At 34.4% G+C, this 27245-nt stretch overlaps 1 protein-coding gene across 2 annotated transcripts in view; it reads right to left on the bottom strand.

Annotated features, from left to right (window-relative positions):
- Positions 1-456: 456 nt before the first annotated feature.
- Positions 457-27245, bottom strand: part of LOC145666399 (von Willebrand factor A domain-containing protein 5A-like) — a 186453-nt gene continuing 159664 nt past the window's right edge. Inside the window, exons 13-14 of one of the 2 annotated variants that reach the window (XM_081733605.1) lie at positions 7172-7588; positions 457-1142 (exon numbers count right to left, since the gene is read on the bottom strand). In XM_081733605.1, coding sequence (XP_081589731.1) covers positions 943-1142; positions 7172-7588 — 617 coding nt within the window. In that variant the 3' untranslated portion in view covers positions 457-942. Of the gene's footprint in view, positions 1143-7171; positions 7589-18923; positions 20694-27245 lie in introns of those variants that run through there. The other variant, XM_081733604.1, reaches the window with a different exon arrangement.

Below are 27245 nucleotides of genomic sequence, written 5' to 3' on the forward strand. Positions count from 1 at the left end.
TACTCGCCCCGATATTCTGACCAATGTCAAACGGTTATAAAGACTTCACGCAGCTAACACCACTTAGATACAGCTGATGATTGTGCCTATGCTGTAGAGATAACGCCTCCGGTTCACATAGTTCAATCTGTGGGTAGGAACTCGTAAGGTTCCCTCCTCTGATGACATAGCATTATAAATTTAAGATTATATAATACTACCATTAAGATTATATGTATGCGCATTACTTTCTAAACTTTCTATTTTAGCATATTCATCCTCAACGAAGAAACTAATTCTGCAAATGCTAAGAATATCCCATAAGAAACCGCCTAAATCTTATTTATTGAAGGGGTGGGGGGAACAAAATCTAACTGCAATTATAAACTCATAACCTGAACTCAAACTGGAAACATACCTTTTTTTATTATTCGATTTTAATTCATTAAATTATACAATACAAAACTAGCAAATTATATATATCAACACTTTGACCTATGCTTAACAAGATATTAAAAAATTACTCTCAAAAAACAAAAATAATTGCATATTTCTACTAAAATTAATCTAGAATTTCAAACTACGATTAGATATTACATACAAAGTGTAGTACCAAATATTAAATACATTAATATATATAGCTATACAATAATAGAAAAAGTAGTGTAATGAATGGTTTTCTGGAAAAGAGCTACGAAGCCACCAACCGGAAGGGAAGAAAATTGAAAAATTACAATAAAACTGTGTCAAAGAACTTATATACTATATACAAATCAGTGTGTCCAAGTGTAAATTGAAATTATTAGTACTTTTATTTACAAACTTTAAGTATGTGCCACCTTAGCCCTGACGAAAAACAAGTTGCAATTAAATTTACACACTGAATTTAAAAATAAACCAAAGAAATGTGCAAAATATAGCTTTAGTTTCTTTTATGGAGATCAGCACACGAAGATCAGATGTCTAAGCACAAAGTTTTATCACAAATTCTTTAGCTTTCTGTAATAGTAATTCCCAGTTTTGGTTGGCATTTCGTAGCCATTTCTTTCCTTTGTCAGCCACCAATTCCCACTCGTCTTTTCTGCTAGGAAATTGCTCTTCGATGTAAGCAATCGCCACGGCAGTCACCCAAATGTCCTCATTTACATTATTCTCACCAGCAGCTGAAAATAAATGTAAAAAGAGATTTGAAAATGTAACGTAATAGTTAGTTTAATCTTAATGCCACATCGGCTAACATCAGGCTAATGATAAATACAAATTTATTTTTTAAAATTTTACATTTGTCTTTAGCACTGAAACCATTTAAAAGACACAAATCTAACCTTAATGAAGGATCCGAACAATGAGATTCTGGAACTAGTCGAACCCCATGTCTCACATAAAAGCATGTGAATGGTGCATAAATTAGTAGGACAGGGTGTCTACTAAAATTCTGCAATGAAATTTCCTAACTTTTTCTTTACCAAACCATAAAATTTCGTAAAATTCAATAACTAACAGTACCTATATTCTTTAGCACTCATCTTTATCTTATTTCTACTTTCAAAGGCTGTTCCATGGAGCGATAAAAGCGATGTTTTCTCACACGACTTTCATTATATTCACTGTATATAATGGTTTGTTCGGTAACAAACAGCAAACATTCACAAATCCACTAATCATAAAATTACATAGCTGAATACACATGATGTACACTCATATCCAAAATTATTGTCGCATGTCTATAAATATGTTGTTGTTGGAATACAATTTGATAATGAATTTGGCCTGTATTTCTTATAATGATAGTATGTGTATAGTCGGCAAAAACAAGTATGTGGCAAATTTAATGTCAAAAGAGCAGTAAATAAGAACAATAACCAAAATAAAACTTTCTTGTCCATTTAGCAACATTTTATTTTACTCATTATAATTTTCGTATTTATAATTCTTTTCCTATGAAATTTACCACAAATATGCATTTCCCGATTACACACACATTATTAGTTTTAAAAGTATCCTGCAAAAATCATTATCAAATTATATTCTTACAAAAAGACTGTTAAAGATATGCGACAATCATTTTGGACCTAAGTGTACATATATTGACAAATAATTAGCAATCCTTTAAAAAAATGTCACACTGATTGTAAACAGTTGTATTAATTGATTATATCTCTCTTTTAAGTTGGCTAATGTTGTTTTACTCTCTTTGAGCTTTTTCAATCTCCTTCTGAAGTGCTTCAACTTCTTGTTCTATCTGTTTAACAATCTCTTTCACCTCTAAGGAATTCTGCTTCCATCTTGATTTTGAGTTGAGTTGATTTTGAGTTTAACGTCCCTTTCAGCAGTGAGGCTATATGAGACGTGGACCTACTGATTAACGTGGAATCCGAACCACATGAGCTCCCGCCGGGAATCGAACCCTGGTCTCCCACGCCAAAGGCGCGTATGCTACGTATGCCACGGAGGAGCTCCCATCTTGATTTTGTTTTGTCTTTCATGTTCTTAATCTCGTTTTTGCTTCAAAACTTCCATTCGTTTCAACGATGCAGTTCTCACAGCCATGATTATAGACTGTTACCGATACCTTATGTAAGCCTTCAATAGAAAGTACAGCTCAATATACGGAACATTGGAAAATCAAAGAATGTTCAGAGAGGTTCTCCACTAAACACTCCTTGTTAACAGAAAATCCCCTTTCTACAGCACTATTTCTATGGAACATTGTAAGTATACGCTGAGAAAATTCTACAAGTTTTTTTTTTTTTTTTTTATCATTACTGAAAATTCTGTCAGCTGAAGGACAACCTCAAGAGCAAATTTGAGTGTGAATTAGGCCAAATTTTCATGGATGTGATAGAAGGATAGAACTGTGGTTTGCTTGCGATTTTGTAGCGTCTAAAGCCGACCATCGACATTTTTGGTGGTTAATTTTGACGTTGTATAGAACAAAATTTTCCAGTCTACTTATATTTATACAGATAAAAACAATCGTGACCCAAAAGCTAAATTCACTTCGTGATTTTTTCCTTGACCTTCATGACCGTTTTTTGATTTCGTGACTTTCGTGACCGATAGACAGCCTGTAGGAGGATAAAGGAGAACATATTGACTAAAGAAAGTAAATGATTGTAAACCGAGTGGAAGTTCGGCAACCGCAGGCACGTAGCCAGGATTTCGTAAAGGAGGGGGGAGGGTCCGTGACATGAAAAACTGTGGTCATCACACTAGGGGCTCGATCATTCTAAACTATTTACTGGAACATATATTGGTTCGTTTAGCCAGGATTTCGTAATGGTGGTGGTGGTGGTGGGGGGCGTGACATGAAATACTGAAGGCCCAGGGGATCGATCGATCTAAAATACTTTACTGGCAACATATGTTGGTTTGTTAGGACAATAAAATTAGGATATGTTAGTAAGTATTTTAATAACAATCTATTAAGAAATCTCGAGTAAAAGAATAAAAAAAAGTATTGAAAAAGATTTTACGATGTTTATGTTCCTTCCTCTGCTCATTCAAATACAACAATTTTCCTTTCATTAAGACCTCAACTATTATAAAATGTACATATCCACTATTACAAAATGTACATATCCAATAATGTCTTGTAAAATATTTTACAATATCTGCGCTCCTTTCTCTGTTGAATCAAATGTTAACAGAACTTTCTTTCCACATAACTTTTTGTTTTTATTATTCTGTCAACTACTGTCTGTTCCAAATGACAGGTTAAAGGAGCAGTAGAAAACTGTTTCTGAAATAACATGTTTGATGCTACAGAGAAGCGATGACGAAAAATTAAAATAAAAATTGATCATACTGTTACAGAACGGCAATATGCTTTCGAAAGCTTGAAATTTCCCTGAGGATTCCGTAACTTTTCTAGAAATTTCAAATTCCCTGACTTTTCCAGCATATTTCGCTCATTCGCCACCAGGTATTGCAAGTACTACAAATTTCCTCATAAGAAAGAGTAATCAATAGGTTGCTGTAGCTTTTTGTTTTTTAACTCTGATTCTTCTTTTTTCTCGTTTCTTTTTATTATTATTATTATTATTATTATTATTATATGTCGTTTTATGAGGGTTTCTTGCCTTTGACAATTTGAATGTATCATTAAAGTCAGTGAATTTTTACTGCCGAACGCAGGAAGTTTTCATCGAGACTGTTGGATGTATACGCAAAAAATTTCGTCAATGGCGCTTTTTAATTATGTACAGGATGGATATGTCTAATTCACTTGCCTGAATTTAGGAAATTCCGATCCTAAGGAGCGGAAGATTGTGACTATTATTAGAGATGCAAGAGTTGGGGAAAAACTTTTTTTTTTTTTTTTTTTTTTTAAGTATTTTCATGGCTTTTCTGAATACCAAATTTTGGGACTTTTAAAAATTTCAGTTTTAGTGGACACCTTTCACCTCCCCTCATTATAACACCTAAAAACATTTTAAATACTGCATTTTGAAGGTAAGAAAATATTTAAAAATTCAAGTAAGACAAAATTGGTTATTCGATACGAAAGTAAAAGGGTAAATTGTAGGATGCAATGAGCTGTTTACTTCCAATGAATTGTTTGTAGAGCTGTTAGATTTCATGGAACAAAATTATCATTTAAAATTTAAGAATTAACTAAACTTTCATTAAAACTATCATCATCGGTATTCTGCCATTAGTGGCAGGTCACTTGTTGCAACTGAGAAGCTTCCATGCTCCACAGTCTCTGCTAACCTCTTCGTCTTCACGTACGATTTTCTGTTTTGATATCGTCCATCAATTGTAGTCTCCTTCGCCTCCTCCCTCTCTTTCCTGCCACCATACCCTCTAGCACGTTCCTCATGATACAGTTTCATCTCAGGCAATGTCCCAGCCAGTTCCTCTTCTCAATAATATCTAAAAGTGTTCTTTTCTCTCGCACCATTTCTAATACAATTTCATTCGTTTTCTGCTCTACCCAGCTAATTCTCTCCATTCCTCTCCACACCCGCATTTCGAAAGCATCCAGTCGTTTTTCGTCATTTGTGCGTAATATCTATGTTTCTGACCCATACAGTACAATACTCCACACAAAGCATTTTATGAGTCTTTTTCTCAACTCTTTATTCAAGGTCCCACAAAATAGTATTTTCTTCCTCCTAAGGCTTCTTTCGCCATTACTGTTCCTGCTTTTATTTCACGTTCACACTTCATATCATCAAATAATACTACCCAGGTATCGAAAAACTAGTCACCTGTTCAATTTTCTCCTCTCCTACTTCCATATTTGACACCGACCCCTTCGTATCAATCACCATGATTTCTGTCTTTCTAACATTTATTTTCATCTTCTATTCTTCACAGCCCTTCCTCAAGTTTTCTAACATTTTATTTTCTCTTCAGATTCTGCAACAAGTGCCACATCATCTGCAAACCTAATCATACACCTAATCATTCTACCTCCTGCTGAAATGCCGTCTTCATTTTGTACGCTCTTTTTTCACCATCTCTTCTCGATAGATACTAAATAATGTAGGCGAGAGACACCATTAAAACTATATAAAACATCTATTGAGGCTGTTTGAGTTCGAGGGTGAAGAACTTTAAACACTATCTATAAATTTCTAATTTCAAACATTTTGACACGATTTAACAGTAAAGAAAAAAGGAATGCTGTGAATAATGAAGTTTTACTATCGTATTAAACTGACATACACAAAATAGCAATTTATACATTTAATTTTATAAAAACTCACATTAATTTCCAATAGAATATCTGACACTCAGGATCAGTGTTACCAGATTGGGCTATTCAAGTGTTGTCGCTACTAAAATTTCAAATTGGACAACACACTGTACTGAGCTGTGTAAACATGAACATGGGAAATTTAATTGTGTTACTGTATTACCCATATTAACATAATGAGAACGTGAAGTTAAAATAATAATAATAATAATAATAATAATAATAATAATAATAATAATAAAAACTTCTAAAATTTATGGCTCCCAGATAGAAAATTTAGCAAATGAATTAAAGAAATGAGAAATAACAGTGAAAACACCATACTGTAAACCATGGAAAGTATTTTAGAGCACATAAAACTGAGTTAAGCAAACGTGTCTTCTTGGAAATCAGGAAGGTCACCCCATTTTACACTATCATCATCATGTGCCCGCTTCATTGCACACCGATTCTGCTGCTCCTGATTTAATATACAGTTTCCTTCTAACACACTACCGCCAACAGTCTGAAACTGGTCGCTATCTGGCCGTTGCCAACCCAGATATCCGATGTATGTCATTATATATATATATATATATATATATATATATATATATATATATATATATATATATATATATATATATATATATATATATATATATATATATATATACACTATGTGATCAAAAGTATCCGGACACCTGGCTGAAAATGACTTACAAGTTCGTGGCGCCCTCCATCGGTACTGCTGGAATTCAATTTGGTGTTGGCTCACCCTTAGCCTTGATGACAGCTTCCACTCTCGCAGGCATACTTTCAATCAGGTGAAGGTTTTCTGGGGAATGGCAGCCCATTCTTCACGGAGTGCTGAACTGAAGAGAGGTATCAATGTAGGTCGGTGAGGCCTGGCACGAAGTCGGCGTTCCAAAACATCCCAAAGGTGTTCTATAGGATTCAGGTCAGGACTCTGTGCAGGCCAGTCCATTACAGGGATGTTATGGTCGTGTAATCACTCCGCCACAGGCCGTCCAGTATGAACAGGTGCTCGATCGTGTTGAAAGATGCAATCCCCATCCCTGAATTGCTCTTCAACAGTGGGAAGCAAGAAGGTGCTTAAAACATCAATGTAGTGTGTTCGAATTCGCATCATTGACTCGGAGAATTCCTCAGCCAGAGTTAAAGAATGGTAACTTCAGTTGGTGATCATAAATCACGTAGAAGAAACGATATACTTGATATAGGGCGGCTGTCTTCAATTTTTTTTTATGTTCAAGTTCGAGAAGCAGAGAAAACTGTTAAGGGTTGGTACTTATTTTCTTCCTTTTATATTTACGATGATTGGAACAAAGAGTCATGTATGATAAGATTCTGTTCTTTGACTTCTTAGAGGTAACCATTCGACTTAAACTAAGTGCATAAAATAATGTAGTAGCATCATAGCAATCTACACACGTTAAGTTTTTTTTTTTTTTTTTTTTTTTTTTAATAGAAAAAGCATCATACCTTTGGTCAAAGAGTCTTGAGAGCAGCCAAGTAGTTGCATCAGGAATTCCTCCTTACGAAACTGCCCATCAAATTTTTGTAATTCTGCTATACGTATAAGTGAATCGGCTCCGCTGTCCGTCTTGGAATCAACACAGGTCTCTTCACTTGTTTCTTCAAGTTCACGACAGCTTTCGTCGACTGAGTCGTCGGCTATATAATGATCAGTTAGTGCATCATCAAGAGTCGATAGTGCCATTGGTGATGCATATGCGACTGCACCGCATCCTGCAGCCGGAGCCGACAAACGCCAACTGCCACCCCAACCAAATGCCAACTGGTTCGGAACTTCTCGGGCAGCAATCTCAAATTTTTCGCCCAATGGAGATCTCGTACTCTTGTCTATAGCAACAAATGATGTGTGTGATGATGCAATACCTACGAAAAGAAACGAGAAAACATTACGTTCTTCACTGAATAATTGTTAAAATAAACGTTAGCGTAAATAGAAAGAATCAACCGACTACCATCTCTAACCAATTTGTTTCTAAGGGAAAATAAAGAATCAAAGGAAGGGGAGATTTGAGGGTTATATGTACACCTACAAAATATACAAATTCTGAGGGAAAAAAAAAAAAAACAGATTGAAATCTGAAATGGATTTTTTTTTCTGTGAATCTTCCTGAAGAAATGTTTCGAGTCAAAGAGCGCGCTTCGAGAAGCCAAAACATGTTTTCCGACCAAACTTTGTACTCTAAATTTGGTTAATACAATCTATAGAAAGAACCAACTTTTTTTGTTTTGTTTTGTTTGTTTCACAAATAATGTCAATGAACGCACGTAAACTAACCAAATGCGAACTAATTCATGTAGTTCGCCACATGACAAATCCCATGAATGTAGAGGCTCTCAAAATCTTGAACTCAGATTGCTATGAAATAATAATAACAAAATATGGGTAAAATAATTTCAGAAAACCTCTTTGTATTTGACTAGCACAATAATCTTCACTGAATCTTCTATAATTATGCTTCAGAATTGAAGTTACAATCCTTTCTAATACTATGGCCAAGATCAGAGCACAAACTATTTTGTATCACATATTTTATAGGGAACATACTAATTTTCCTATCCATGTGTGCACTACCGAAGATATGCTGGCAAATATAACTATTCTGTGCGTCAAACACCTTGTGTGATTGACTATTGTCAAAAGAAAGAATTTAAGCTTTTCGGAACAGACAACAATACATTTGTCTCAATTTCAGGATAACTGTATGCAAAAAATATCAGATCATATCCTGATAATTAGGGGCACGAGTTTTTCGCACTAAGAATTTGAAAATTTCGCGTTTCGTTTTTCATATTTCGCGTTTTGTCGCATTTTCCAAATAGTTTCGCCTTTTGTAGCTCTTGTGAAAAAGAATGCCCTGACATTTTTACAATTATTCCTTTTTATTCATAGATCACTATAAACATAAACCATTCATTACCTAAAAACAAAATACACTGAATATTTCACTTGAAAATGTCAATATAATTGATAGAAACTTATATTTTTTCAAATCAAACTGAGGAAAATCAGAAACTAAAGTTACTATGAGTAGGAAAGTTTTGCTGTCTTCAAAAAATACATAGGCACAAGTTACATTTAAGCATTAAACATAAGAATGTTACATGTTTCCACATTTTCCTCCTTCATTGTTGTACTTTTGTACTTATCATTAGTCCATACTTGTATTAAAATCTCTCACAATTGGCATTGCTTGTTGGAAGCCACACATTTGTAAGTGCACAACAAACTTCAAACAATCATCACTTTAGAACTCCCAATCCAGCTGTGATGGTGATAGATAACGGACTACATATTCTCTATAGTCTTGTCCTAATCACCCAAATTAGGTGTACATATATCATCAAATTTAAAATGGGATTATCATATAGAAAAAATTGCAAATAGGTTAAGAAAAATGTGTTTCGCCGTACAAACCATTAAAAATACTATAAACCGAAATACAGCAAAAATATTATATTACTGCTCATTTGAATCTATATTAAGACATGGATTAATATTTTGGAGAAATACTGTAAAAAGTAGAGATATTTTTGTTCTTCAAAAAAGAGTTCTACGAATCCTAGCTGGTGTAGGACCTCAAGAGTCCTGTAGGAAATATTTTAAAGAACTAGCTATACTACCTTTGATATGTTTGTATATATATTGCTTATTAGAATTTGTAAGATCCAATATAAATGAGTACACAACAAACGGTGACGTGCATGGTTATAACACAAGAAAAAAGACTAATTTTCATCCACCAAATCATAGAGCAGCAATGTACGAAAAGGGAGTAAAGTATGCTGGTATTATGCTATACAATAAGTTACCAAACAAATTAAAGGTAATCAAGTCTAATGTTGCATTCAAAAGAAAATTAAAAGAACACCTATTGTCGCATTGCTTCTATACAATAGATGAATATAATGAATTAAATAGTCACAATGTAAATAGTAGTAACAAAGTAACAAAATAGGTTCATTTATGTATAAGGTAATGTAGTATTGGTATAATATTTCAAATAACTATAATGTATAAATGTATGAATTATATTTAACAAATATGTCTAATATATGTACTGCTTCAATTAACCATGACGAATCCCATGTACTATCGGAAAATTATTCCAAGTTTGTATAGAATGGAGGATAAATAAAATGAAATGAAATGCACATGCAACGTTCTACCGTTCCGCCAGCGAAACACTAGCGTTCTTAAAGTAATGAAAACGTATTTTAAAAATTTCGCGTTATATCGCGTATTGTTAGAAATTTCGCGCAAAGCTGTCAATTTCACGTTTTATCGCGCAATGGAAACCAATGAAAATACATATATAATATCATAAAACGTCAAGAAACTGAAAATGACTTAATTCTGACGCATTTCGTTTTATCGCGCATTGCGAAAAACTCGTGCCTCTACTGCTATTTTTTAGTATTAATTCAGCCTCCAAATATTTTATAAAGAAAGGTGCTATTAAAAGGATAAAACATTTCTTTACGAAAAATTTGGAGACTAAAGTACAATAAATAGATTGCTAGTAATGTTTTGTTTCAATCCTGAACGAAATGTAAAATTGGAGCTGTCCCCTTCTTGCACAGAGGTCTTCAATTTAAATAACGAATTTTGAAGTAAAAAACTACATGACTCAAAATAAAAGTATTTAGTTATCTCAAATTGTATGTTATCACAAAGCCTTTTAAAAGAAATGAAACAAATTATTAATTATTGTGCATTTATTATGTTTATTCAGTTAGTTTCTTTGTTTAGTGTTTAGCGTCTTTTTCCAACACCAAGATTACACAAGAGCTGGCCTACAACTTAACGTGATCAGAACCAAACGATTCTCACTAGGAATCTAACCAGAGCCAGTTTTTTTTTTTTCTAAAATAAAATTTAATTAACCCCTTACGGACATATCCCGAGTTATCTCGTTGCACTTGTAACTTTCTTATTCCTTTGTATTTATCACGAAAGAAGCGGTCTATTGGTGACAGAGGTCTCTAGGGGTATTGTAGAGTGTCTAGAAGCTTTGCACTGCAGAGACACTAGCGTATCTTTGTTGAATTTTATGTAGTTGTTATCTGTATCACTCTGTACCGAGAATACTCGGGATAAAAACCATGATACCAACACATCAAGTATATCATTTAGCAATAAATGTCATCCCTGCACAAATATTTCACCTACACGTCCCTATACTTCTTATAGCCCCGAGATAACTCAGTATAAAAAATCTGCATGTTTTTTAGCTTCTTTTTTCTACGCACTGGAAAAGATTTATGAAGAGAGATTTTTATTATGTACTCTTCTACATTCAAACAATTCAAACAAGCAATAAAAAATATGGGTATTTTTTTGCCAGAAAATCTGATAATTAAGTTCATAAGGGGTTTTAATTAGTAAAACGTACTCCAACTTGTTACTAATCATTTCTAAATTATTCCTAATGGCTAAACAGTTAGCACCCATTCTCCATTTGATGGGCAGTACACAAGTTAGGTCCCCAATTGAAGTGAATTTGATGCTGTAGGTCCACGTCTTGTGTCATTGGAACTGGAAAGGGACGTTAAAATATATATATAAACTGCGCCAATTGAGTCGTCCTTTACATACTTATGCTAGTGTTTGTAATATCCTAGATAATACTTTTGTTTTCTTATTTATAATTCAACTATACACTTGGTGTATGTCACTGAGCACGAATAGTTTAGCTTTCTGTAAGCGTTTCCCAATCTTGAACGGCATTTTGTAACAATTTCTTTCCCTCGTTAACCAGCAATTCCCATTCGCCTTTTCTGCTTGCAAATTGCTCTTCGATGTACGTAATCGCCACGGCTGTAATCCAAATATCTTCATCTACACCATATGAAGCAGCGCCTGTAACAGAGATAAGTTTACTTTAAAAACCTAATGGATTCGCATCATTGATAAATTTATGAAATAAGGCGGCAACTAACTTGAAATTTAATTCTACTCAATACAGAAACATCCGACATAGTTCTTTTTACTTTAAAAGGTCTTTTCTTAATTAAGGAAGACAACTTCAAGTTCCGGAAGGTCAAGAACTCTTCGACTTAATTGATAGCAATAAGTATGAACAATTTGGTATACATAAAAATAGGAAAATTTACTTTCAACTGTAGAGTCAGAGTAAATAATTTAACTACTGATTTATGTAACAAAATTTCGCAATGAGAAAACCTAAATAAAATTTTAACTTCTCAACTTTGTCCTCACAACATGGTAAGACTTTCGTCGCGCTTATCATCTAGGACAGGGCTTCCCACACTTTTTTGCGTGACTCAAATCTAAACATACGCGTACCTAACATGCACATGCATATATATATATATATATATATATATATATATATATATATATATATATATATATATATATATATATATATATGACGGTTTTTTTCATACACGATTGCAATTTGGAACATAAAATATAGAAATGCTACGAAAATGAAAAACTTTATAGCAAAATAAAATGGATCTATGACCACAATTTAATACCAAAGTGAATTAATTTTTACAACAAAAATAGTGTAGCATTGTCTTTCCTTCATAACACAACTTGTTCTCTTCCGATCTCACATGTATTTGAAGTTCAGTTATACAAGTCTCCTTGAAAGTTCGAAGTTTTCTTTTAAAAAGAAGCCTCTTAGGTTTTCAATAACTCAAACCAATCACTACTGGAGTATACATCATATCGCTGGAGACTAAGTAGAACTGACGACAAAGATATACATGTGCACACTGACTTTTTATAGCATCTAAAAATAAAGAGTACTAATGGGCTATCGAAATGCAAAGCCAAGCTTACTTTTAAGAACTAGATCATTACTAAAAGCAAGGGATTTTTAGCAGTATCTCATTTCTATCCTTTTTATCTTCGCAAAGCGGTTTCAAGCTCTCTGGTAAGATGATTATAAATAACATATCTAGTTTTTCGTAGCATTGACCCAGAAATATTTTGTGCTATACCCTCCTGCTTTTTATTGGTATAGCAAAAGAAAAGTGTTCGGTTTAGAAAGTTTCAAAAGTGGTTAAATGAACTGAATCCGCGTAGCATTAGGTACAATATGAGTTAGAATTGAACATTTGTGTGAAATTAAGTTGTTATTGTGCTTTTGTCATAAAAATAAAGGTCACTTCGTGATCTCATAATGTCAATTCCCTATTTTCTAATTTATTAGGGATTCAGCAATTAATAAAAGGCTGCATATGGCCACGCTGAATAGCCAAAACACTTTTATATTTACTGTTGAATGACGAAATTAGTGATTTTTTAAACACACTGAACCTGCGCTCTCTACACAGCGCATCATTCACATATGAGCATGAATCTCTTCGTCATTCCTCACATCTGTACGTATCCTTTTACAGACAAAGTGAAAGACGTCTTGACAAAAAAAACTCGGCAAGAAGCACCATAAAGGGGAGATTTTTTCAATATCTCGCACCGTTTGCAACATTTGAGCCTACTTCCAGTTGGAGTTTCTAATTCATCAATTACAATCAGTGTTTTCTTTCTTCTTGCAGTATATAATAAGCAAATACATTACACACAATTATAATGTCAGTGATGTATACTGTTCATTGGACAAAACACCCCAAACAATAAAAATTCATCTTAGACTGGAAAATCATCTTAGATTCATCCTTCGTTCTTCATTATCATTTGGCCATGAAACAAACGCCGGAGAGAGATACTAACTCCGTATACAAATGCGTGATGTTGGAATGTATAAATTGTAGGATGAGATGCTTTACTCTTTAAAATTGCAATCAATTTTAAAATTTCCAGTGTAACCCTAAAATATGTACAGAACAGTCATTGTTTAAAAAATATTCAATTAGAACTTAACAATGTACACAAAATTTGCAATCGATCAGTGAAAACGGCATCTTTCTAGAGTTTGTGGTTTTCGAGATATCATTGACAAAAGAAATGGCCACAAACATATAAACTTTTCTTGACCACAAAGATATAAACATAGCATTTTAATATATAGATAATTAACATTACTTTGTCTATACTTTGCTCTTCATTACTTAATCACACCCTACTTACTTAATCACCCGGTTAATCAATTACTTATTTACTCAAACAATCACTTTCTTACTCACTCAAGAATAAATAAATAAATTGTTATATTAGTATCTGCGATACTGTTAATTTTGGCTTGGTGCAGATACAATGTATTATTCTCGTTATTATATTATACTTGTACAAGAAGTTTGACCCATCATTTGTCAGTAGCTATAGTTTCTTACGTCGTAAGACACGAACTGCCCATACTCTCCCGCCGACTGTAACAAACCTCTTAATGGACGTTACCCTTATAGTTTGGCCGTTCCTACAGTGACCTGACAAACCTCCACCTCTTATAAAACAGACATACAACGTGTTTCAAAAAGAATAATGACTTGATTTTGGACGGTAATAATTACGGAACATGGGACGTGCTGGCAAGGAAATGAGTGTTTGAATTAACGTGGACTAGAGTTTCAGAGAATCGCCGTTAGGTGTCAATGCGCCTTCTCAGTTTTCAGTCAGTCAGAAATAAGATGGCATCCGCTCAACAGAAGGTGTTGTGTGTGCTGCAGTTTGCAAAGACTGATTTCGGTCCAGCGTGCTTTTCGTCGGAGTTTTGATATTGATCTCCTGCACCCAAAAACATTCGTCGTTGGTACCGCCAATTTGAAAAGAGGATGCTTGTGCAAAGGTAAGAGTCCAGGTCGGCCTCGCACTTCCGATGATGATGTTTGTCTAGATGTTGCTGGTGAACACATATAGCATTTGTAATAGCATAGCTAACACTTGAAGATTTTGTGAGTATTTTGCAAATTTACCCTATTTTTGTAGTTTGTTTTATCAATACATATTGACTTTCTTAAATGAACTTTTGGATTCTGTATGCCTGGATTCCTTTACGCTGATAAGGACTACCATCTACAATCTCTCGAATTCGAAATAGGGCCTCTTGAAATTTGGCTTTTTCGCGATTTTGGACAGTCCTAGCTCTGCAACTATGCACTTTTCGCCATAGGTCCATATGAACTTTTTCTTTTATTTTGATGTAATGAATCTCCTCTTAAAGTTTGTCAGTATAGTTCATTAACACCCTGTACATGCGATTCCAGATAAATATCAGGATTATAATGTTTCACTTATGACATCAAGCTGAATAGGTTTGGTATTTAGTGGAAACGATTTACCATTGAACCCGCAATGAATTAAAATACTTGCTTGACTTTATACGTATAATTTTGCATTTATATTTAGCATAGCTAATCAAATAATATCACTTGAAAAGATAATCTTAAAACAATATCAGAATATAAATTAGAAGAATTCAACTTCAAGAAAAAAATCTTACAGATGAAAAGAAAAAAACATACCTTTAGTAATACAATCTTCAGAACAGCCCAGCAGCTGCATTCCTTCCTTCCGAAAATGTCCATCAAATTTCTGTAATTCTGCTATACATATCAACGCATCGGCATTTTCTGTGCAGTCTGCTTCTGGTTCATCATCAGTAGTAGAATCGCAGCACGTATAACCCAATGTGTCTATTTCTTTTGTCACTTTTAAAAAACGCTAACGTAATGACACCATCGGCAATGCACCTATAATATAACTGCGTAATCTTGGCAACATTCCATCCCAGCCAAATGACAATTGACTAGGAATATCTCTAGCAGCAATATCGAATTTTCCATCCAATAGAGACCTTGTAATTTTACCTATAGCCACAAATAGTGTACAAGATTACGATATACCTACGATGGAAATGGAAGGCATGATTTTTTTGTTGTTGTTGTTGTTGTACAGCCACAATGTTGAATTAAGAAATATTTATGAATTTCTTTAAGATTTCAAGAGTGCTAAGAGTTTCAGCAATGGGCTTTTTGAGCTGATTTTGAGTTTAACGCCCCTTTCAGCAGCGAGGCTATATGAGACGGGACCTACTGATTAACGAAGAATCCGAGCCACATGCGCTCCCGCCAGGAATCGAACCCGGGTCTCCCACGCCAAAGGCGCGTACGCTAACCGCTTGACCACGGAGTTCTTGCAGTGAACTTTGTGGTCGTACTTAGTAAAGTACAACAGTATAGTCCTGGTACTGCTTAGTTCTTTTTTTTCGAAATAAGTAACTTGTTACAAGAAAATACTAAAATATTGTAGAAGACATCTCGCTCACAACTACTTCAATATGATCACGATGACAACCAGAACACAGAAATTAATTATCACTTTTTAATGATTCACAAGGTACTTCAGGTAAGTGTTTAATCTCTTTACAGACTATGTTTCTATTGCATTCAATTTCTCATTGATACATTAGTCAACACTGATTTTAATACGAAGAAAATAACTTGAAATAAATACTAAGTATACCGCAAGATGAAATGAGATGCGAAATCAGAAAGCATACATCATTCAGGATTAAAAAGTATGGGCTACAAATTAATATAACATTTATGATTTTTTTCTGTAAGTTGAAAGGTTTCAAAGAGAGTACGTATTTAGCATTCTAATAATCTGCTCTGGGCTCAAAAATTAGGTTGACGATCGCTACATTTATTTGACAACGTTACAGACTTTTCAAGCAAGAACATCAAGACTACTGATAGCCTCAACTTCTCATCCAGGGGCGTCATTTCAGACTTCGCTTGGGAGCGGCAAGAGCACCACCGACATAAGACTTTCACGTTTTGTACTAGTATATTAGTAGACAATCGATTAAAGTATATGTATTCCTCAAACTCTTGGGGGGGCAATTGCCCCCCTGCCCTCCCTAAATGACGCCCCTGTTCTCATCAGCACTAAACCTGTACTTCATGGAGAATACTTATCAGTACGCACTGCTCCATCCATATAGGGAGACATTCCGTAGCGTCCCTTTTCAGCATAGAGATTATATGAGAAGTCTACCTACAGTTTAAGGCCCATCACTGAAATTTGTAAATTAGGGTAATCCGGAGTCCACTTTAAACTGTAGGTTCAAGTCTCATATAGCCTCAGATCTGAAAAGGAACGCTAAACTTAAACAAATAAAACGGTTTCTAAAACAAATAGCACATTTAATAACACAAGTAGAGTTGAATAATCTAGTTGGTGGTTTATACTTATCCAAGGAACAAGCAGAAATTTTGTGTTATGGGTGACGAAAATGAGGAAAGATCGAATCAGGGCATATTGCGAATGGAAAGCCACTACAAAAGTACGAACTCTCAAATACGAGGCGTATCTGGAAAGTAAGTACAGTTTTGGAAAAAAATATAGTAAACTTTTTTTCTTTTAATTTATTGTCACAAGAAAGAGCATATTTTACACTACTTTTCCACATAGTTTCCACCGTTGTTGAGGCACTTATCGTAGTGGTGGATCAACTTATCTAGTCCTTCATAGAACGATGCCGCCAGTGAGTTTGACACTATATGCTGCCAGTGATGAGAACCATTGCTGCACAGCGAGTTTCACTTCGTAGAGAATTCGCCTGAAAGCGTTGTCATAGTGAAACTTCTTTTCTCACGGGTTTTTTCATCGATTTTCCTCACTAAGTCATCATTGACAACAGAAGGCCGACCACTCCGGGGCTCATGGTGGACACTAGTTCGACCCTCATTAAACATCCTTAACCGCTTTCTCACCATTCCATCAGTCATTGCGTTTTCACCATAAACATCTTTAATTTGACGATGAATTTCTGCCCGTTTCACATTCTTTGCATTTAAAAATCGAATTACCGAACGAATCTCACAGTCGGCGGGATCGTCAATTGTCTTAAGACATTGTAAACAAACAACACTATGCAGAACAACCAAAATGGCGTCTGTTGAGAGCAGACTAACAAGGACGACTAGCGCGCATGCACGGAACGCCGATCGCAGCGCAGCAGCGGCGGGAATGCGAAACTGTACTTTCTTTCCAAATACACCTCGTATTACTTGGCTAAAAAGAGCGGGAAGATCTACATCCGAAACGTTAGATATTTATAAATTCGTTACTTATTTCCCAAATAAGAAAGATGATCATCTTAAATCTAAATCTGTGTTCCGCAAAATGAGTAACTATTACACAAAATATGTGACTATTACTACTGCTAAACTCTTAAAAAACTCAATATCTTGAGGTATCTCTCTATTCTTAATCTTTGCCGTGACTATCTTAGAATTCTTTTACATCTATAATCTTCTACAAACTCACTTTCGTATCATATATCTTAATCATATTTCTTAATAACTTCGATAGTAAGACTATTCATGGCTTTGGATTATTTTAACAAAAGAGACACTGACCAAAGCTTAAAACCCACTTTATTTTAAATTATAATTTGTAACTGTTTCGGATATCTAGCATATCCTTCTTCAGACACTATCGAAAATAAATGAAAATACAAACATATATATAAATATTTATATATATGTTTGTATTTTCATTTATTTTCGATAGTGTCTGAAGAAGGATATGCTAGATATCCGAAACAGTTACAAATTATAATTTAAAATAAAGTGGGTTTTAAGCTTTGGTCAGTGTCTCTTTTGTTAAAATTAATAACTTCATGATCTTCCTGGTAACTTTACACTAAAATACAAATGCTGAGGAAAGCAACATTTATTATTTTATAATAAATGTTGCATAATAAATGTTGCTTTGCTCAGCATTTGTATTTTAGTATAAGTTATTGAATATAGCAAAGCTAGTATGAATCGGTTAGTTACTGGTAACCTTGAATCTTAATCTATATTCAAACCATCTCATATCTGCATCTTATTTGCACATACTAACTCTCATTTTACTTGGTAACAACAAATAAGCACTTTGTGCCCAACTCATTTTCCAACACGAAAGGAGAAACAATCATCAAAGAGACTTATCACTGCACCATCGTCCAGTAAATACATGTTGGAAATATTATTATATAAATCAATGTTAGCTCACAATAGTAAGCGCTTTTATGGCACAAAAGTCTTAATTGTAAGAGGCTTGTAGGAATATATACTCCACTATATTTGTTGTATTCAAATGTGTCAATCTTAGAAGCGCGTAATTTAGAAATGGACGATGACAGAGAAAAACTAATTACATTTTTGCAATCAGTAGACTCGAATTATTACGAACCATTTCTATACCTGACGACAAATACTTTTCTGTTGATTAAAGTTATTAATTTTTTATTTCAATGAAACAAATTGATTTTACTTGATCTTCTCAAGGTTTGTCCATATATTTATTAACCATGGAAATATGAAAACATATATAATATATAGTGACTGACAATCATTACATTTTCTGATATACATTGATTTTAACATATGACCTGAATTTACCGCTTAGTATCTAAGCTATTGTTTGTTCAAGAGTTTAAATTACCATAAAATCTCGTACCTCTCGGATGGTCTTATATGGCAGAAACATTGAAATACATTGCAGAACTGGTGCTTGCATTCTAAATAAATTTAAATATAAAAAAGAGGAATATCATTATACTTAGAAAGAAATAACTTCTATTTTACATCAAATAAAGATATTCAAATTATATATATATATATATTAGATATATCACTATTTAAAGAGAGACTTGACACAGTCATTGACCTAGCGATTACTACCTGTTCAAGTTTAATTGGGCACTTGAATCGTTTTATTATTAGTTAATATTATACTTATTTGAAGTTCTCAAATATAAATGTTTATACAACTCAGTACGTAAGCTCAAGTTCTTATCAATGATATGGCACCCAGACACTATCCAGTCTCGTGTTCTATGTATTTCACACACAAAGAAATGAAGGTATATCCAATATTTGAGAAATTAAACACATACAAAAAATTCATTTGCAGTTACGCAAGGTTGTTTTATTAAATCTTTCCTCCAACCCACTTACGTTGCTAGTTTAAATAAAATGTGTAACACGCAAATCGACATGCTCTCTCCAAGTGTAGTTTCTTAAATTTAACTGGATAATAAAAAAAAAATCATTAACCCCTTGCGTACCAGTACATTCATGTGGATGTCCTGAAAATTTATTCCTTAGTAAGGGTCGTCCTGAAGATGCTGAAATTTGTTAGTAAATACAAGACAAGACTTAGTTCCATTATTTCTCCTTAGGTGACAGCATCTTACTGACAGAAAAGACTAAAAAATGTGTTGTCTGAGTAGACGGCAGGCTTAAGGGAGCATTCAATTACAACACACTTGTGTTAGTTTTGATGATAAACAATTAGCAACTTCAAGATCTATTTCGAGATCGGAAAAGGAAAACCATTGTCTCTGATCTCCGGTCAGTATTGCCAATCTGAAGCAGCATAAAATCCCTTCAGAACATCAGAATTTCCCTTTTTCAGTCTAAATGTTCCACAATGCAAATAATTGTATTTATCATTAATATGAATGCTCTCCTTACGCGCGCACAATAACTCTGCCCTATATAACGGTTTAGACGATCTTTTAACAGTAAATGAAACCGGCATTACAGCACAGCATAAAAAAAAAATGCTACCTGGAACGCAAGGGATTAAAAAATAAATTACATTATTTCTCTTTTAATACAGTCATTAACTTTATTTGTAATTCAGTACTAATTGGTAAAATTTCATATACACAATGAATGATATAGAATAGCAAATTATGTTCATATTATATAAATTAATGGAATTTGCATGTTTTAAAAGATCTGCCCAATTTTAAGTATCTACTACACGTCTTTAGGACTACTTTTTCTTTCCTTTCTTTTACTCAAATTTTCCATTGTATATAAAGTACTTAAGCAAAACATTTGGACACAAATTCTTTAGCATTCTGCATCAATGTTTCCCAATCTTTGGTGGCATTCTGTAGCCATCTCCGCCCTTTGTCAGCCACCAACTCCCATTCGTCTTTTCTGTTAGAAAATTGCTCTTCGATGTAAGCAATTGCCACAGCAGTGACCCAAATTTCTTCACTTACATTATGTTCAGCAGCGCCTGCAATAAGAAGTTAGAAAAAATATTTTGAAGACTTATTGATAACTTTAGATTTGACCAATAAAATATTTTAATATATAAAACGAATTAATCTAATGATTTTATACAAAACAGACTCTGAGACCAATTGAATTTTGTTGCTGTAACTTGGATTCCCCTTAAACCTCTGGTCCACAAACTCAGCCCATTAAAATTATATTCATTAAAAAAAATCCCCATGCCCAAACTGGGAACTGTGTTGAAATTTTATTGCTATACCTTACATTACGAATAAGTGATATATACAACATTCGACAAAAACATTTTTGATGATCACCGTCTGCCCGCTTCAAAACGTGCCTTTATCCTACTCCGTATGGCCTACTGCAGACAATCACCTAAAACATCTTTCAAAGCGGGAAACAAACATTATCAGTGTTATGACCTATATCATCGGTATGGAAATTGTATATGTATGTGTGTTGCCAACACACATGTGTCTACTACTACTACTACTACTACTACTACTACTACTACTACTAATAATAATAATAATAATAATAATAATAATACAAGTCACTGAATAATGTTCCTTTCATGTGTTTTGTAACCCTATATTTCAAGTACTTCCCTAGGGCACCTTTCTTCAGGGAATAAGGCTTAAGACTTTATTCTATGCAGGTCTTCACATAGTTTTTGTAACTATATTTCAATATACCGGGTGTTCAGAAAGTAACTATGCACTGCCATGTTGTGGTGTGCTAAGTGATAACTGATATGATTGTCAATTCGTAATACAACATTTTCCATTGTTTAACATATTTAAACCATATTTGACCAGGTATTTGTATTTGTTCGCAGGTTCGGTTTGATTGAAGACCAACGTCTTGTGTGACATCATTGTGATCCAGATCATCATGCTGACGATTGAACAAAGAATGTTTCTTGTGAAGCATGTGTTTCGCAATGGAGACAAGTTTATCTCAGCAATAGAAGCTGTCTTTTCAGCAAAGTTCCCAGGAGTGAAGATGCCTAACCCCAATGCTGTACAGAACTTCATCACTAAGTTTCAAAAGACCGGAAGAGTTCATAATGCTCCAAAATCAGCCACAGCCACATCGGCAGAGAAGGTGGCGGAGGTGAAAGACGTGATGCTGCACAGTCCAAAGAAATCCGTTAGACAACTAGCTCAGCAGGCCCACGTGTCCGTGGGTTCCACTCACAAGATTCTCCGGAAGTCACTGTCCATGTATCCATACAAAATTTCGGTCGTGCATGAACTGACGGACACCGATCGCCCGACGAGTGTGAACTTTTGCAACTGGTTCCTGTCCTTCCAGCAGCTGAGGTGAGGGGATTCTTGACAAAACGTTTTTCACGGATGACAACACGTAACTTCTCCGGTTACGTGAATAGCCAGAATAGTCGTGTGTAGAATACGGATAATCCGCATGAATTTCATGAGTCCCCACTGCATGATTAAAAGGTTGCTGTTTGGTGCGCCGTGACTCGTAAACGCATCATTGGGCCCATCTTTCAGGACACAATAAATGCAGAACAGTACTGCACCTGCATTCTGAAGCCCTTCCTGTTTCAATCCAACTTTAGCCTGACAGTTGGGGAGGGTACAACGTAGGGGAAGGGGATAAACATTTAAAATGATCAAAAATGACCAATATTAGTGTCGAATCCATGGTTTTCGGGGTCGCCGAGATGGTCAATGATCTTTCCGATACTGGTTAAATTGAGGCCATTTAAAACGAAAACAGCATATTTCACGGGTACTACACACATGAGATACGGAACTGTGCATTTTAATTTTCAACCCAGCGAAGCGGGTAATATATGCTAGTTTATACTATATTGAAAATCTTTTAGGCTCTTAAAAAAATCCACGGGAGCACTTGAAATACAGGGTTTAAAAACACATGGTAGGAATATTACTCAGGTGAGTTGTTAATTGTTATTGTGTGTTCCACATACTCAATAACCAATTATACAAGTGTTTCCACTATTTTGATCATCTGTATATAATAGTGGTGTAAAATTAAGAAGTAAAATCTTTCAATTTAACGTTCCATGATTATGCCCTTTAGCCTACGGGAGACAGATGATTAAAGCAAGTGAATGATAGTAGAATAAGAATGTGGGAGGAAACTTTAGTACCTCTAGACATCCCACTGATACGATGTTGTCCACCACAAAGTTACTTTCCGGAGATCCAACCACGGACCCCACGCACCAGGGAAAAGCGTTCTACCACTGAGTCACAGTACCCCCCCTCCCCATGTACAATTAGTTAAGAGTAATGAAATATCTCTATAGTATACGTAAATATATTGATTCAACACCAATAAAATTATCATTCTTCGATCGTGTTATTTCTGTTATATCTTACATAGAATCAACTGGTTTTGTCTGTAAACATAAGTTTTTCTTTTTAATCTTGAGAAGCACATTTTCGTACGATTAAACTGAAATATTGATCTTTATCATGAAATCAACAAACACCTTACTGTTGCGATAAAAATACCTGTTGCACTCTCACGCAAGTCTACTTGACAAAAGTTTTGAAAATTGAATTCGTTATTAAACATTCTAAGTTCTTTTAAAAAAAGTTTTTTACGTTCATTATGTTGATTTTTATACATAGGATTTTATAATAATATGTTGAACTTTCAGAAAAATTACTTATTTTTAATTTCTCAAATGTAAGCTCAAGTGTAGTTAATTTTCAATCTGATTTTGAACATGAAGCAAATTCATTTTCTGAAATAGAAATGACAAATTTACAATTAGTGAATGTAAAATTTTTATTATAAACCTTATTTGTTTCCTTGATTTTGGAATTTACTCATTCAATAGTTTCAACTACCTTCTATCTGGTTTTCGTCTGGAGTTGGGTGAGACTTTTGCATTAAGAAACCAGTTGAGAATGCTTCAAGAGCATTGCCATAAACTTAAAAAGAATTAAATTTTCTTATTAACTTCTACAGGTTTTATACCAATTGTTCTTTGTACTTTATTATTATTATACTAATTAAACAATTCTTGTAATATATCTATCCATTTATAATATCCTTGAGTACTAAATTTTTTCCATATGTTTTGTTTAAGAGTTCTGTTAAAACGTTCTACGATATGTTGTTTTACGAAGACAGCAGGGGGTAAAAGTGCGGGGGAACGCGGTCCCCCACTTCGAAAAAAAATATGTACGGCGTCCCCCCAGTTCCTAAAAAAATTACAATGGGCAAAGATCGGCACGGGAAATGGCGTGACGTTATGCCGCTACCTACCGTCCCCCCACCTTTCTAGATCTACTTTTACCCCTGAGAGACAGCAAACATTACAAATGGATTTAGCAGATATGCAAAATATTGCAAAGTATAATAACAAAAATATATATTGTGTTATATTGACATTTTTTCACGATATGCATAGTGTGAAGGTCTTTAAACTGTAAAAGCAATAACAATTAAAAAAAAAAAGTTGCCCGTGTTTAACACAAACATTTAGGTACTGAATTTTATAATCAAATGTAAAACGTCTATTTAAAAAAAAATATATATATGGAATTAATCATTATAGTGCTCAAAATTGAAAAAAAAAAAAAACTCGCAAAATATCAGCTCTGTATAACTTAACAGTTCCCGAGATATGGTTCTTTAAATCTCCCGAAATCGGAACATTTTTGGCCAATATCTCGGGAACGGTCAGAGTGACGCGAAAAATTTCATCACTTTGTCAGATAGTTTTTGATGCTCTATCGAATGGCGGACTCAAAACTGAAAAATTCGCAAATAACAGACAGACACATACACATACAGAATTCAGTAACGCACTTTTTAAGTTCGTTAAGTTCGTTGAAAATGTTTTACTTGCAATACCAGGATTACAAAGGATATACTAATATGTAAAATAAATCCAGTAATGTTTTGAATTGATTGCAAACTAATTTGCACAGTGGTAATCACATTGATTACACATTTATGAAAATAATAGTTCTGCAGTGTTAGCTATATCCAATGATGAAGCACAATTTCTATAATGACAGCCCAAACTTTGATCGCTTCGTTCGAGTATATTTTTTGAAGTAAGAATAAGAGAGACATGATTTTTGTGTCCAAAGTTAACGTTGTATATGGAGATATTTTGAAAATTAAATTAATGAGAAATACCTACGTTGAAATTTAGTAATTGTTTAAATAACCAAAAGTGTAAGTCAAAAAATTTGCAAATTTCTTATAATCAATTGCGAGGAATAGAAAAAAGAATTAATCGCAGTAATTCTTAATCTAAATGTTTAGGACGCATAAATATTTATCGGTTGGGACCAGGGGCGGATCCAAGAGGGGGCGATCGGGGTGATCGTTTCCCCCTAGAAGAGGAAACTTTCTTATTTTATATTATATATATATATATATATATATATATATATATATATAAATAAAACCCATCCCAAAGTTTGGAGCCCTTAAAAATAGCAGTATGACAACCCATCGCCCCCCAGAGGTCTGTCCTGGACCCGCCCCTGGTTGGGACAAAAACTGCATGTTGTTTAGCAGTGTTGACAGTTACAAAGGCTACTTTTTACGTATTCAGAAAAAAATTCAAAATAAAACAGCGCATTCTGGCAACAATGCTTCAGCAAAAATACTACCACAGGTGTAACTCCTCGCACATGTTGAGCAATGTGTTTTATTAATAAAATAATACATTGATTCTTTGAAAGAGGAAAAAAGAACGATAAAAATAATTAGGCCTAGTCATCTGTGGCTGGCAACCCGTACTGGCTTGAAGAAAGGAAGAAGGTGCTTAACTGTAAGTGTTCAAAGTGGCTCTCACGTTCTTGCAGACATAATTTTACGCGCCTTATGTTGCGTGAAATTTTCCGAAGGGTGGCCCTAGTAATTGCTTCTATTTCTTTTCAATGTTTCTTTTCAATTATTCTATCGTTTTGAGGTTGTTTTCGTACACCTTTCCCTTCAAAAACTCCACAGAAAAAAGTCAAGCGATGTTGAGTCCGGAGAGCAGGCAGGCCATACATTTTTCCAAAATCCGCGATCACCAACGAACTCTTGTAACATTTTTAAAGTTTCATCAGTGTTATTACATGGTCCGTTTTGCTGGAACCAACAGTCTTGTTCATAGTCTTTTAATAAGAGAATAAACCACATAATTAAATTTCGATAGACAATGCCATCCACAGTTGTATTGAAAAAGAAAAGGGACCTACGATACGTCGTCGCGTTATCGCACACCACACACCTACCTTCCGAGGGTGAAGTGGAACATCATGTAACATGTGGATTCTCGGTGGACCAGTAACGAGTTCTGGGCTGAGCCGTACTGGCCAGGCGGGAAACCGGGAAATTTCCCGGGGGGCACTGGACGATGATAGTGGGCCCTCCTCCTCGTATCGTTAAGTAGCGGTATATGAACAAAAAGGCACACCGTCACGCACTCCTCACATACAGCAGTAAGGGAACGAAGGACGATAACACGTCGAGTATCGGCAATACAATCAGTTAATCCCAGACTAGTATTGCTAGCCCATAATGTTGCGAAAACAGCCTTTCACGTTTATCGTAGTTGAACCCTTGAAAAGTTCCTGATTTCCCACTCTGCTTTATAATTTGCTAATATTGAAGTATTAAGCTAAACTGAAATCTCAAATGATGCCATAACTTGAAATTAAATAATAATTTACATTTTTCATCACCGTTGTTTTCCGCATAGATAGGCCTTAAAATACAGTGCCGGATTAAGACCATTGGGGGCCCTGGAGCGGGAAATACAAGGAGCCCCACCGAAACTTTTATGATGGGCCCTCTCTCAGCATGTTCAAAAGGGTCCATGAATTATATAGGAGTGACTCGTTATTTTTTTAAACTTTTATGGTGAAAATGTTTTCAGTATTTTTAAAAACTTTTGGGGGCCCCCTTGGCCGCTGTCAGAGTCGTAGCTAGAGATCTCGGCGCTCGGAACGAAGTAGAATTCGGCGCTATCCTCCCCTACACTCACCTCACTATATATATATATATATATATATATATATATATATATATATATATATATATATATATATATATATATATATATATATATATAGATTAGATTAGATATAGATATGCATATAAGAGAAGCAGCTTTTGTCGTTATGCTACGATAAATTTTTATGAAGCTGCTTCGACAGACCACTGCAACAGCCAAAATCGATCATTAGTATTCTTTTGCAAATAAGAGTATCTTTCAAGAGGCTTATATTAGTTTTGTTAAACTTGACAAAACCACCTTTGGTTGTATACAAATCCAATTGGAGAACAGTTACAGAAATTTACAAATATTTTCAACGATTCATACTATCGATAAGAAATGAAATTTCAATGCATTAGAAACTATGTGCTTTTAAAATATTCGAAATGGGTAACAGCATTAATTTCCAGTAATAATTGTAAACTTTGAAATTTTATTTTGTACATGACCACACAAATAAAATTTTAATTTCGATTGTTTTGTGGCAAAAAAAAAAAAAAAAGTGAACGGAGCGAGGAAGATTTTAAAAAATCTATT

The sequence above is a fragment of the Thermobia domestica genome, chromosome 12, assembly GCF_964235325.1.
Source record: "Thermobia domestica chromosome 12, izTheDome1.hap1.1, whole genome shotgun sequence".
Classification (NCBI taxonomy): Eukaryota; Metazoa; Arthropoda; class Insecta; order Zygentoma; family Lepismatidae; genus Thermobia; species Thermobia domestica.